Source organism: Eschscholzia californica, unplaced genomic scaffold, assembly GCF_041429995.1.
Source record: "Eschscholzia californica isolate CP2 unplaced genomic scaffold, dmEscCali1.0.p SCAF_6, whole genome shotgun sequence".
NCBI classification, from domain to species: Eukaryota; Viridiplantae; Streptophyta; class Magnoliopsida; order Ranunculales; family Papaveraceae; genus Eschscholzia; species Eschscholzia californica.
This window is the reverse complement of record NW_028238483.1, coordinates 19,910,435-19,924,421: the sequence shown is the minus strand read 5'-3', so window position 1 is coordinate 19,924,421 and position 13,987 is coordinate 19,910,435. Positions and strand designations below refer to the sequence as shown.

Here is a 13,987-nt window from a genome sequence, read left to right as displayed (position 1 = left end):
TGTTTTTGGGTAGTCCTGTAGGTGTTTACAATCTTTTAAAACATCCTTTCTTTTATAGTAAGAAAACTTCCTTTAGTTTTCTTCTACGAACTGTAGATGCCATTGATGAATTGTTGAAAAGACAGTCTAATATCATTCAAGAGCTTGAAACCATAAATCAGACAGAAAAAGGGTATGATGATTGGGGTGCCAAACTAAAGACCGTGGAATTATCTAAAGCTGCCGAATCAGATAGAAATTATCCAAAGAATCCAATGTCATATCAGAATTACTATTGTTCGATGATTTGTCTCCTCAAGTTCTACCGGAACCTCAAAACTCATTACAGCAGATTTGTAACAGAAATCCCTGTAAGTATATTTTATTTTTTTATCTTCATTTCTTAATTTTTTATATACACGTTGCTTACAAAACTTTTATATTGCAGTATCTTTTTGGGATTGATGAATCTCGCAAAGAAAAAATGGGATTGGATAATGTGTTGAATACTATGAGGTTGAGGTTAGACGACATAAAATAATTCGGGGAAGGGAATCAATCAAGAACACGCGATGGGATTCTGATTTATCCAGAAGGGCTAGACAAATTTAACGTGGTTGAGGTAGTAGGAAGGGTTTCCGACAGTGATGTTGTAATCGTAAATCACCCAAACTTTTTGGTGTAGAGAGGTAAATTTCATTACAAAAAGGAGGATGTTCATGTCTATGATAGATACTATCTCACACTGCAACAGTTTATTGTGCATCACCCTGACCTTCTATGGGATTCTTCACATCCCTCGGATATTTTAGTGAAATTCTTTGAAGATCTTTTTTACGCGTATACCTATTTGAGGAGGAAAGGGATGACACACGGGGACATCACTACCGAAAATATTGTTATTCTGAAATTAAACGACGGTTCATCACCACCTTTTACGGCCAAGTTTATCGGCCTCAAGAATGATGGAGATTCTAGTAAAGGTAACTGTTAGAACTTTGCCTAATCTTTTTTATTAAAAATAAATATTGATATATTGATAATGTTAAAAAAAATTTAGATCTCGAGGGTTTTGCGGCAGTCATCAGAGATTTGGTTGGCACTGAGAGACAGTCCAAAGAAGTATTAAACTTGCTTGAAAGATTTGAGTAAGTTTATTTGTTTTTTTTTTCTCTTTGTCGATCTATTATTAATAAATTATTAATATTGAATTTTTTTTCAGACCTGTTAAAGGGAAGCACAAGAATGACATAGTCGATCTGTTTTTGGGTAGTCCTGTAGGTGTTTACAATCTTTTAAAACATCCTTTCTTTTATAGTAAGAAAACTTCCTTTAGTTTTCTTCTACGAACTGTAGATGCCATTGATGAATTGTTGAAAAGACAGTCTAATATCATTCAAGAGCTTGAAACCATAAATCAGACAGAAAAAGGGTATGATGATTGGGGTGCCAAACTAAAGACCGTGGAATTATCTAAAGCTGCCGAATCAGATAGAAATTATCCAAAGAATCCAATGTCATATCAGAATTACTTTTGTTCGATGATTTGTCTCCTTAAGTTCTACCGGAACCTCAAAACTCATTACAGCAGATTTGTAACAGAAATCCCTGTAAGTATATTTTATTTTTTTATCTTCATTTCTTAATTTTTTATATACACGTTGCTTACAAAACTTTTATATTGCAGTATCTTTTTGGCATTGATGAATCTCGCAAAGAAAAAATGGGATTGGATAATGTGTTGAATACTATGAGGCGGTGCCACCCCAATCTTTTGATTGATCTATACATTTTGTTGAGTAAGTATCCAACTGAGTTGAAATCGTTCATAGTAGATAATAACTATGTTGGAGACTTTTTGATGCTCTTGAAGCAAGGTTCCATGACCCCAGACTACTGATACTTTTGAAGCAAGGTTCCATGATCCCTAGAGCTTATTAACAGAACTTGAGTACTCAAAGAGAGATTAGTAAATAGTAATATACATTTTTGAAACAAATATGGTTTTGTCCATATTAGACTATGCTTGATATTCTGTAATATTATGAGAATAGTCCAATTTATGCTTTGGTATTCCCTTTTCAAGTGCAAATATACAACTCAATTTGCAGTTTGTCAATATGGGTTTGGCAGAAGTTGGTGCGAAATGTATATCATGTTTAAAACTACAAACAATCAATGTCGAAATTTGTATTCCAAGACATAATTGTAACACAACAAAAATACTTAAACAGATAATCCAGTATTCAAAAGAAATGTACAATACAAATAGGATACAAAAAATTGAAGCAATATTCATGCATTTTCCAGGCAGTCCTATCACCATGAGGAGCTCTTCCTTTATAGAAAACAAGTGTTCTCTTCATCCCAATCAAAGTCGAATTTGATTTAATTGTTCGATCCTTCCCAGTAGCTTTCCAATAACCAGCTTCAGTTGCCCTATTAGAACGACGACCATTCGGATTCTTAGGATCAAGGGCACAAAAAAAGAACCACTCCATATCCTTCGATTTAACCACCGATAACCCTAAAATTAAAACACAGTTAAAACCCTAAAAATTGAACCTTTATACTTAAAACAAGCTTATTAAAGAAAAGATCATAAACCCATATCATAATTCTAGATTAGTAACAAAACCCCCATATTAAAAACCAAAAATTATAGAGAGAAAATAGAGAATTGAGAAAAGAAAGAACTTACTAGGTAAATCCCATGGCTCCCACTTGCAAACATCAATTTCACGAATCACTTCAACTTCAGATTCTTTACCATTGATCTTCAACCGAAGATAATGATTCACAGCCATCTTCTCTCTCTCACCTTGGGGAGGAAGACCCAAACAAACAAATATAATAGAAGATAAAACCCTAAAACTATAAGACTAATTAACTTACTACACAATCAATTCCAAGACCAAAACCCTAAATCAATGGAACAAAGACTTGATCTTGTCCTGATCGAGTTAAGAATCAACAAAAGTTTTTATGTTTCTCTCTCTCTCGTCCAAAATGAAAGTGAATATTTGTAGAAGAAGCTTCTTTCTGAAAAGTCGACTTCACCAAGTGGATGGACCAATTTGTAAGAGTACCCCTGTACTTTGTTTTAATATCAATAATACCACTCATTATCCAGAGGACTGAGAAATGAGCTTAGTGAAGGATAAAGGGGTAATTTGGGGATAATAAGAAAAAAGACATCATGACACATCAGATTAATGATGTCACTCTTTTCTTAAATCTGGGACCCATACACGGTCCAGTTAAACCGTGTGTGAATCGTGGAGTTTTGTTGGAACCGTGGATTAGGGCAATTTGACTCATCCTAACCCAAGGCCAGGGACAATGTCACGTGATAACCATGACCCTTTAACAGACCCGACGTTATTTTGTCTCCTTCGCGTTGTTAAGAATATTGTTATGCCCCCTTTGGGTGCAACGGTTAGACACCTTTCTTAAGTCCAAGGAGTCCTGGGTCGAATTCTCAAAAAGAAAAATGTATATATATATATATATGTCGGACTTTAAGCTTCTTTCATCAATGGTTTAACTGAGGCGGTTATCGTGCTTATCATTCTAAAAAAATACACGTGGAGCATGGAAGATGAATGGACAGTAAATTTGTCAGATATGTTCATCGCATCGCATGGACAGTTTTATCTGGTGGCGTTAGAACAAAAGAAACATAACGTTATGGTCTTAAAGCCTAGAATGTGAATGAACTAGACAAGAAGATTTTTGGCAATTAGTTTCTTGATAAAAGTAAGCAAATTATCTAAAACTATATGATATTTGGCAATACAACTATTCTACACAAGCAACAACTGCATAGAAAAATATGATTGTGATGATAGAGGGTGTAACGGAAAAGGAAGATGTTATTCGACGGGTAATGAAATAACTATTTGAATATGAAAAGATCCACGGGTACCTATAATAAGGGGATTCAATAAGAACCACAACAAGAATTGGGAAGGGTCACTTTTAACGATATTTTAGCATAGGCAGTACTAAAATTGCCTATTCTCCCACCAAAAAATGAGGATTACATAGACCTTAAGTGAGAATGAAGCATTCTCAATGAAATCTCTATATCAATCAATAATTGTAGGGAGACCTTCGACGTGATACCTTCATGGCGATGCATATGATTTTTCTTAGACGAGATTCTGGACTAGAAGAAATATGAGCAAGAGTCCAATGTTTCATGTGGAGATTTCTGCATATTGTGTTGCCGATAAGAGCAAATTCACTAAAGACTGCCTAGTATGTTGGGAATTAACATGAAAACACCATCGATCATCTATTCGTTTGTTGAAGGTTCAGAAAAAGTTTATGGTTCTTATCCCCACTAGGAATGAGATCCCCACCAAACCTAACTGTTTTTGCCATGGGCAAAGAGTTGTTTCAACATATATAATTGGGATCTAAAAGGCTCCCATCTGTGAGAACTATCACTTTGATAGTTCTATAAAGACCGAACTTGAAAAACAAAGAGAAAGACTGCTAGGAAAGTAAAGAAGATGTAGAGATTAATTCTTCTCTGTTGTATTGATTACATTGGGGTTTACATGTATTTATAGTAATAGAAAACATAATTAGGGTAAATCTATGATAACATACAATAAAGATTTATGCTAATCTAAATTACAAAGAGGAGGTGGAACCGGTGGGACCGGCTGCTAGACCCGACCGGATCGGTCGTGTGTGGCATATGGATCGGGTGGCCGATCCATATCCATTACTCTAACACTCCCCCTCAAGTTGGAGCCGGAATGTTAATGAGACCCAACTTGCCAATAGTATTGCGGAAGGCTTCTGCACCAAGTGGCTTTGTAAAGATGTCTGCGAGTTGTTCTGAAGAGGGAGTGAATTGCGGAGAGATTAACTTGCCTTTAATCTTCTCACGAACCAAGTGGTAGTCAATTTCTATATGCTTGGTCCGTTCGTGAAAAACCGGATTTTCTGCAATGTGAATTGCAGCTTTATTGTCACAATGTACTGGCATAGGAGAAGAATGATTAATGCCGAGATCAAAGAGAAGTGACTTGAGCCATTGAAGCTCACAAGTCAGAGTAGCAAGGGCCCGATATTCGGCTTCCGCAGAAGATCGGGCAATTGTGTGTTGCTTTTTAGATTTCCAAGAAAGCGGACTTGAACCAAGCATGGTGACATAACCCGTGGTAGAACGACGGGTTGTCGGGCATCCAACCCAATCAGAGTCACAAAACCCGGAGATAAGTAACTTGCCAGAGGAAGACAAAAGAATGCCTTTCCGTATGGAGCCTTTAAGATAGCGAAGAACGCGGTAAGCGGCGTCTAAGTGAGCGGAGCGTGGGTCCTGCATGAATTGACTAAGACTATTAACAGCATAAGTGATATCAGGACGAGTGACTGTTAAGTAGATAAGACGGCCAATGAGACGGCGATACACGGAAGGATCCTGGACCATCGGTGGGACCAAGTTTTAATTTTTGATCCATGGGAAATGGTGAAGTCTTGGAGGCCGTGAAACCAGAATCTTTGAGGATGTCGACAATATATTTCCGTTGACAGAGAAATATACCTTTGGAAGAGCGAGAGACCTCAATCCCTAAAAAATATTGAAGGCGGCCAAGATCTTTCATGGAAAAGGCCGATCGTAGGAAACTTTTGAGAGAGGAAATTGCAGCATCATTATTTCCTGTAATGATGATGTCATCAACGTAGACCAGCACATATAATGCGGTGGACGAATTTTGATAAGTAAAAAGTGAGTAGTCAGACAGTGATTGAACAAAGCCCCGTTTGAGAAGAACGGATGAAAACTTGGAAAACCATTGACGGGATGCCTGTTTGAGTCCGTAAAGGGATTTGTGAAGGCGACAGACCCTTGTTTCCCCTTTAGGAGAAAATCCAGGTGGCAGTTTCATGAACACTTCTTCATCCAAGTCTCCCTAGAGGAAAGCGTTGTTAACATCAAGTTGATGAAGGGACCAACCTTTGACGGCTGCGATAGAGAGAAGTACACGGACGGTGACTAATTTTGCGACTGGAGCAAAAGTGTCATTGTAATCAAGTCCTTCGACCTGGGTGTATCCCTTCGCGACTAGACGGGCTTTATACTGTTCAATGGACCCATCGGCCCGAAATTTGATTTTATAGACCCATTTACATCTAATGGGTTTCTTACCGTTGGGAAGATGAGTTAGAGTCCAAGTTTTATTTGATTCGAGAGCCTTGATCTCATTAGCCATTGCTTCTCTCTAATGAGGTGAAGTCATGGCCTGAGTGAAGGAGGTAGGTTCGGAATGAGACAGGACTGATGTTAAGAAGATTTTATGAGAAGGAGAAAAGGAGTTGACGGATAAAAAATCAGTGAGTGGGTAAAAAGTATCTGATTTTGAATGCAAAAACGGGAAGGAAACATTGTTACAATCGTAATCCGCAAGATGAGTCGGGGGTCGTCGATTGCGAACCGGTCGGTCTAATGTATCAATATCAGTCGGTATGTCGGCCGAGGCCGAACCGGAGGTGATGCGACCAGAAGTGATCTGGACGGTAGAAGGGTCCACAGGGGTGCCTGTAAGATCTAGGCCAGTGGGTGTGTCGGCAGGAGCCGAAGTGGATGGAATTAGAGGAGTGCCTCCAGAGGAGGTGCCTGTAGGATTGTCGGTATGAACGTGACTGTTAAGAGGTGGATTTGGACCCGTTAGGAGCTCCCCTGTGACCGAACCGAGGAGTTGCCGTTAGACAGTGATGGTGACACAGTGGGCCGACCCGAGCCCAGTAGACCAGGGGGATGTGGTGCCGATAGAGGAACAGCCCCGTGGCCAGTAGGGTAGTGGAATGACCCATCATCCCGAATCGAAAGGAATGGAGCCGATGGTGAGGAAGTCGGCCGATCAAACTCTTGCATCGGGAACCAATCTTCTTGGAAGGTGACATTACGTGTCGTAAAAATCTTATGACTCGACAAATCATAGACACGATATCCCTTTTGTCCGTAAGGATATCCGATAAATATTCCTCGTGTAGCACGTGGATCGAATTTGTGTTTAATATTTGTGTTATGTGCATAACATAAACAACCAAATACTCGAAGATGGTTAAGAGATGGTGGAGAACCGAGAAGGACTTCATGAGGGGATTTTCCTTTAAGAATGGGGGTCGGAATTTTGTTGATTAGGTAGACGGACGTAAGAACACATTCCCCCCAAAATTTGAGAGACAAGTGGGCTTGAAAACGTAATGCCCTAGCCACATCAAGTATATGGCGATGTTTGCGTTCTACCACACCATTTTGTTGGGGTGTGTATACGCAACTTCTTTGGTGAATGATTCCTTTGTTAAGAAATAGTAGTTGGAGTTCGCGAGAAAGAAACTCCGAACCATTGTCGGATCGTATCGTTTGTATTTGAGGAAAAAAATTTTCACCATTACCGGAATAAACGTGTGAGATTTTAGAGTGAAATTGATTTATTGTGTAGTTAATGAAATTGGAAAGAATAGTAAAAGTTTCCGATTTAGAATGTAGTAAATATACCCAAGTACATCGGGAGAAATCATCAACTATGGTAATAAAGTATCGACAGCCGGAATTAGAAATAACATTAAATGGTCCCCATAAATCTATGTGAACTAATTCAAAAGGTTGAGTAGAATTTGAAGTACTGGAAGAAAAAGAGAGACGTGGTTCTTTAGAGATTGGACAAACATCACACGGAATTTTATTCATTAATCCACTCTTAATACATGGATTTTTAGAAACAATAAAATTAAAACGATCCAAAGAAGGGTGGCCTAGACGCTAGTGCCATAAATTGAAACTACTAAAAGAACTAGAAAAAGTAGAAAATATCCTAGGTTCTGTGCGATAGAAGTATAGTCCATCATGAGGATCACCAAGTCCAATCGTCCTTGTTGTCAATGGGTCCTGAAAGATACAAGATTTAGAGTCAAAAATAACACTACAATCAAGAGATTTGGTAACTTCAGAAATGGAGATTAGATTGAATTTAAACGATGGTATATGTAAAACATGATGTAGAACAAAAGTATTACTAAACGGGACGGATCCAATGTGAAGGACATGAGAACGAGATCCGTCCGGTAATCGAACATAGTAATATGGAGGTGCTTTTCTATATGAAGAAAAAGATGATAGGGTTGCACAAATATTCTTAGCGGCACCCGAATCGATGACCCATGGTAGTGAATAAGAGTGATTACCTGCTAGGTTTACTAATGGGTCAGTGGTGCCCGCAGCCGAGGTGCCTCCAGCAGCATTGCCTTGTTCATATAAACGAACAAGGTGATGGTATTGCTCTTGGGTCATGGACGTCGCTGAAGGCGCCCCCTGCTGAGATGGGTCAGAGACCGAACCGTTAACGACAGAACTGTTAACCACCGAACCGGCGAGTTGAGTGGTTCGCTGACGTGGCGGGTAGCCGTGTAGCTTGTAGCACGTGGCCTGGAGGTGGCCGAGCTGATGACAATTGTCGCAGTAGGGTCGGGTTCGTTTGGATCGGATTCGGTCTTGTCGACCGAACCGATCAAACCGTCCAACCGCGGACTGCTGTCCGACAACAAGGGTTGCGGTTTCCGAGCTTGCGAGATCCGAGTTAGTTAGGTTTTGTTGAATCTCCTCCTGCTTGACCATGCTATGAATCTTGAGGACCGATGGGAAAGGGTCCATGAGTAGTATTTGGCTCCGAATAGCAGCAAATCGATCATGGAGTCCTTGAAGGAACTCCATGGCTCGATCTTGATTAGACCTATCAATGAGAGCTTTTCCATGACCACATAAACATGGTTCAATGGCAAGGAGAGATTGAAGCTCATCTTGATGTGATTTGAGAAGAGTAAAATAGGTTGAGACATTCGAACCTTCCTGTTTCAAGGTAGAAATAGCGCGCTTAAGTTGAAAGATCTTTGGCGCGTTTGTTTGATGGAATCTTTCATAAAGATTTTGCCAGATTTCTGCAGCAGATTCATTATAAAGAATGGACTGACGGATGTCAGGATTGACTGAGTTGACTAGCCAGCTTGACACAAGGTCATTACATCTCTCCCATGCATGTAAGTCAATGGGAGTTGTTGGTTTTTGAATAGAACCGTCAACAAATCCGAGCTTATCTTTTGCTCGTAAAGCCATCTTCATCCCTCGAGACCAGGAGACATAGTTATCTCCACTTAACAGAGGGGTAATCAGAATGGCGGTGGGTGAATCAGAATGATGAATTCCAAACAAAGTAGAGGAGTTTGGTGGAGTACCAGGGGTATATTCAGAACCAGCATCAGTAGGTGTAGTCATGGTGAAATAAGAGAAGCAAAAAATAAATTAATTTCAAAGAGAAAAAAAAAAGATTTATGGCTCTTATACCATGTGAGAACTATCACTTTGATAGTTCTATAAAGACCGAACTTGAAAAACAAAGAGAAAGACTGCTAGGAAAGTAAAGAAGATGTAGAGATTAATTTTTCTCTGTTGTATTGATTACATTGGGGTTTACATGTATTTATAGTAATAGAAAACATAATTAGGGTAAATCTATGATAACATACAATAAAGATTTATGCTAATCTAAATTACAAAGAGGAGGTGGAACCGGTGGGACCGGCTGCTAGACCCGACCGGGTCGGTCGTGTGTGGCATATGGATCGGGTGGCCGATCCATATCCATTACTCTAACACCATCTCAATCTGTATATGGTGTCGACTATGAAAATCACATAATAAGCTGATTTTTGAAGGATTACCCACTTCGCAACAAGAAGATATATAACACGAAGCTTGAATGTTACACAAGGATTTTGAAGATCAGACAACCCAAGAGAAGGAAACAAACTCCACGAGCAGAATTGATTAAAGAAACAATATCATGCAATGGAAACCTCCGGCTGGTAATACTCTAAAAGAAATGTGGACCGAGCTTTCAAACAAAATAGAGGAGCGGCAGAAACTAGGAGCAGCAGAAGCTATTACTCGATCGGACGATGCTACCTTCTTATTGTTCAAATGTTTTCAAGCAAATACGATATAATTATAAAAATTTAGTCAACATCGTCTAAAACATTCTACGTTAACAAAATAGCTTAAATTAAAATATATAAAAAAAAAAAAAGAGAGAGAGTGGGGGAAGAACTACCTGGATGAGGAAGATACGATCAGCACCTAGGAGAGATATATACAAGAGAACCAAAAATTCAGAGAGAGGGATGAAACAGGGTAAGGAACCAGGAACTCCTCGTTTTCTAGGGCTGAACAGAGAGGAGAGATGATGAAAGGACTGCCTGTGGTCCTATGTGCATCATGTGACGTTCAGCCGTTCATTGAGATCCCCAATTCAAACGACATATCCAATACAACACTTTAAAAACTTTAAAATTATTTAAGTGTCTTCTCCTGAATGGATAGTTTTTCTTTAAATTCTTCTAAAGAATCTTAGAATTAATTGTTGCCAAATCATCTTAAGTCACAAAATGAGTTATTTGAGAATTTATTTGTTAAAATAAATGAGAAATTTTAGGTGATACTTAAGAGTTGAAGTTCTTCAATTTGACTCTTACATTAGAGATACCCTTAAGTGGAAAGAAGAATGGTCAGAGAGAAAACATGTATTAATCTGGGTGCTTCTTTAGTTTCAGTAAAGCGAATTTTTATGATGGAAAATATGTTACATATAAAAAAAAATTATAGTAAAGCGAACTATTTTTGCTAAGACATACAAAGACGCCGCCTTTTTCGCGTTATCAAACATGTTTTTAGACCTGCTCCCAACATAAAGATAGTAGTAAAAGAGAAGAATAATTTTTAGTTAAATAAATATTTTTAAAGTAAGCGCTATCGTTGGATATTCTTCAATAGAAGAATAAAGAAATATAAAGACGACTCCATTAAAATGTCAAAAAACGAATTAAACTACTTTCGTCATTGACAAATATAACTCTAGTTTTCAATAGATGTAGAACATCCACATTAATCGTTAGAAGAAAACTCATAAGCTCGACAAGGAGCAATCTCACAACGTGTCAACGTGCAATAAGCATCGTATCAATATCCAAAAATAAATCTAAGTCGATAAGAAGTATCTTAAGTTTTATTACAAATATATATATATATATATATATATATATATATATAATTACACATTGTGAGCAAAAGTTTAAACTTCATAAAAACTATAAACATGAAGTTACCATCTAAAGATGAAGTTACCATAAAGATGAAGTTACCATAAAAATCAGAATCAAGTAACTATAAACATGAACAGAAGTGATGAAACAAACACTATAAACTTAAATTGGAACCGCCGCTTCCCTTTGAAGATTTTTGTGAAATCAGTTGATGAAAGAAATGGCGTGGGAAGTTTGGCGAAGGAAAGATCGTGGGAGAGAAAATAGGAATAGTTGGTTTTTGAGAGGTTAAAGTAGGGATAAATTTGTCTCAACAAAAAAAAAGTAGGAATAAATTTTAGAATTTTTTTCATCCGTCGGATGTAAAAAAATGGACGGCCAGACTTATACTTTGAGTAACCGACCGAGCTGTTTTAATATAATAGATATATATATATATATATATATATATATATATATATATATATATAATTACATCAAATGATACAGCAATATGTTACATATTGAACAATGAGGCAAAATTTGTAGTTTAAAGGTTTAACAAAGCACTACAATATGATATATTTTTCATTTATACATAGGTTGACATTTAATTCACTATATATAATTTCAGAACTCGAATATCTTTGACCTCTTTTTTCTTATTCATTTTTTAAACACAAAAAAAAGAATAACAGACAACCCTATTTCAAAATGGATAAATTGTCAAGAATTATAAAGCTCAAAACCATTTCTAGGTCTTACTCTCTTCCTTGGTTTGATCATTCATATTCTTAACAAGAAACTTGAGATGAAGAGTAACCCACCCGAGTTGGTTATAGCTAGCAGATGGGTTCGGAAGATAACATTTTTATCGGTGAGAAAACTACGGTAAGTCGTGCGTGGTCCGAGAGAGAGTAGTTTTCAGGCCACATACCTTTCTCTACTTCACGTGGGAAGAGAACGGCATTCTTCACATTAAAACCAATTGACTCTTCTTCTTCCTCATCTTCAGTTGTTCCTTCTTCCTGATTTTCTTCGGTTTGTTCGAAACATGGAGGATCCCATATCCTTTGCTGCAAAATCAATAAGCCTCTCGTCAATAACATATAAAATCATTTTTTTTTTCGGAAACACAATTTTGAGCTCCAAGAGTTGTCCGGCAGGTTAAACACTCCAGGCAAGCCTGGGTTTATCTTTCAATTTGGAGAGAGTATCGAGGAATTTGGATCGAACCCCAGACTTGTTAAGAATGACATTACACTGGTAACGGAATCAACATTCAACAACACGAGGTATCAGACACTGAGTGAAAAGTGCCAAAAGAAGAGATGGTCATCATAGAGGATTCTGGGCTCACTAAAGCAATTCTTAGTGACGAACAAAAGTATCTGAGATGGTAATATTGGATTGTTCGAGAGTCGAAAAAATTATTAAAAAATGGTCTCGGTTACATAGCTAAAAAAACCCTTCTCTAATGGGATCAAGATGGTAGAGTATAGTAGTTAAATAGTGCAAAGTATGATGAGGTACTATTTCAAAGCAGAAACAAGTTTAAAACTGACAAAAATCCGAATTACATGAAATTCGCTATAATCAACAACACCATTTCCGTCGATATCTGCTTGGATCCACAAGTCCTCAATCTCTTCAGAACTCAATTGATGAGGATGCCCACTTAAACCGAGCTGTATTTGTTACCAAACAACTTTAGCTCTATTTTTTTCACTAACTATATATGTATTAATACACACACACACACACGTAATACCTGTCGTAGCGCTTCACAGAAACCTGAGTAGGTAACACAATCGCCAGGAGTATCGGCCTTGAGGAACCCAAATGCATCATTTTCAGTCAGAGAAGCATCACGGAGTTCGTACTGGAATCAGGAAACTTCTAATATTAGACATTTATATAAAAAGCCCCATAGATGCTGCAAGATTCCGTAGATGCCTACAGAAAAACAGTAGAATTTTGCTCACCTTGATTATACTAAACACAGCTTCAACCCAACTTGTTTTTAGTGGTTTTCGATGCTTGGTAGGATTTAGAAGCCATATAAAATCTACACCACAAATGTTCCCTCGGTGATTTCTATGGCTAACCCACTACACAATAGAACAAAAAATACATGAAAAAGTAAGCTTTGAGATCATTTGTTGAAAACCTGCTTAAATAGCACCTTACTGTGAAAATAAATTATCACCTTATGTGCATCTGCATCACTGTCAGTGTAGTGATGAGCCGTATCGTATGACGATACGAATCCCTGGGACCTAAGGAACTTATAGACATGCCCTTGCTTGCTCTCGTTCCAGTCACTGTAAAAGAAAAAAAGAGTTAGAAAAAAAGACAGGTGAAACTATTTGCTTTGTTATGATACAAGCAAAGACCTCGACTAGCATTAATGAATAATACTCACCCACAAAGTAATATAGGCATAGAGTTAAGTTTGTTTTCTTTCTGATACGATTCTACATACTGTAGGATTTTGTAGACCTACAAAATATAATCATAAGTCATGGATTAGGTCCTGTTTATTAAGAGATGGTAAGGAAGTGGTACTGATTTAAATTTTAAACTTTGGTGGACTTGTGAACCATTCACCATGAACAAACACACGTACCTATTAGACTTGGGCTTACAAACAAAGTATTCTCTCATTTGGATACTATAACAATTGAAATTTAGTTTCCTCAACCGATAGATGTACATGTCACCACTCGACAAACGTTTTGTCGAGCTTTTTTTGACACAAAAAGAGCAATTACATTCAATGCGACATGAATATATCATGAATTGTAGAGGCCCTATAAACACGATTTTTTTTTGAGAAATCGACTACGATCTACCTTAGTCGTTACAAGGCATTGACATGATTAAGATGTGATAAGCACGACAATCGCCTAAA

The 13,987-nt window shown here is 37.7% G+C and overlaps 3 protein-coding genes across 3 annotated transcripts; all 3 read right to left on the bottom strand.

Annotated features, from left to right (window-relative positions):
* Nucleotides 1–2,135: 2,135 nt before the first annotated feature.
* On the bottom strand, nt 2,136–2,918 carry LOC147532287 (protein NTM1-like 9). Its single transcript, XM_086648376.1, has 2 exons — nt 2,681–2,918; nt 2,136–2,506 (listed from the first exon to the last, which is right to left on the bottom strand). Exons 1-2 carry the CDS (start codon nt 2,784–2,786, stop codon nt 2,226–2,228), a joined length of 387 nt encoding a protein of 128 aa, XP_086504502.1. The 5' UTR covers nt 2,787–2,918; the 3' UTR covers nt 2,136–2,225.
* Nucleotides 2,919–7,765: 4,847 nt separating this feature from the next.
* On the bottom strand, nt 7,766–9,271 carry LOC147532286 (uncharacterized). The gene is made up of 2 exons (XM_086649931.1): nt 8,048–9,271; nt 7,766–7,891 (listed from the first exon to the last, which is right to left on the bottom strand). The coding sequence occupies exons 1-2, from the start codon at nt 9,269–9,271 to the stop codon at nt 7,766–7,768; spliced, it is 1,350 nt and encodes a 449-aa protein (XP_086506057.1).
* Nucleotides 9,272–11,770: 2,499 nt separating this feature from the next.
* LOC147532285 (putative calcium-binding protein At1g02270) lies at nt 11,771–13,686 on the bottom strand. Its single transcript, XM_086649930.1, has 8 exons — nt 13,669–13,686; nt 13,499–13,575; nt 13,283–13,397; nt 13,059–13,184; nt 12,845–12,955; nt 12,654–12,761; nt 12,249–12,336; nt 11,771–12,166 (listed from the first exon to the last, which is right to left on the bottom strand). Exons 1-8 carry the CDS (start codon nt 13,684–13,686, stop codon nt 11,916–11,918), a joined length of 894 nt encoding a protein of 297 aa, XP_086506056.1. The 3' UTR covers nt 11,771–11,915.
* Between the last annotated feature and the right edge of the window lie 301 nt (nt 13,687–13,987).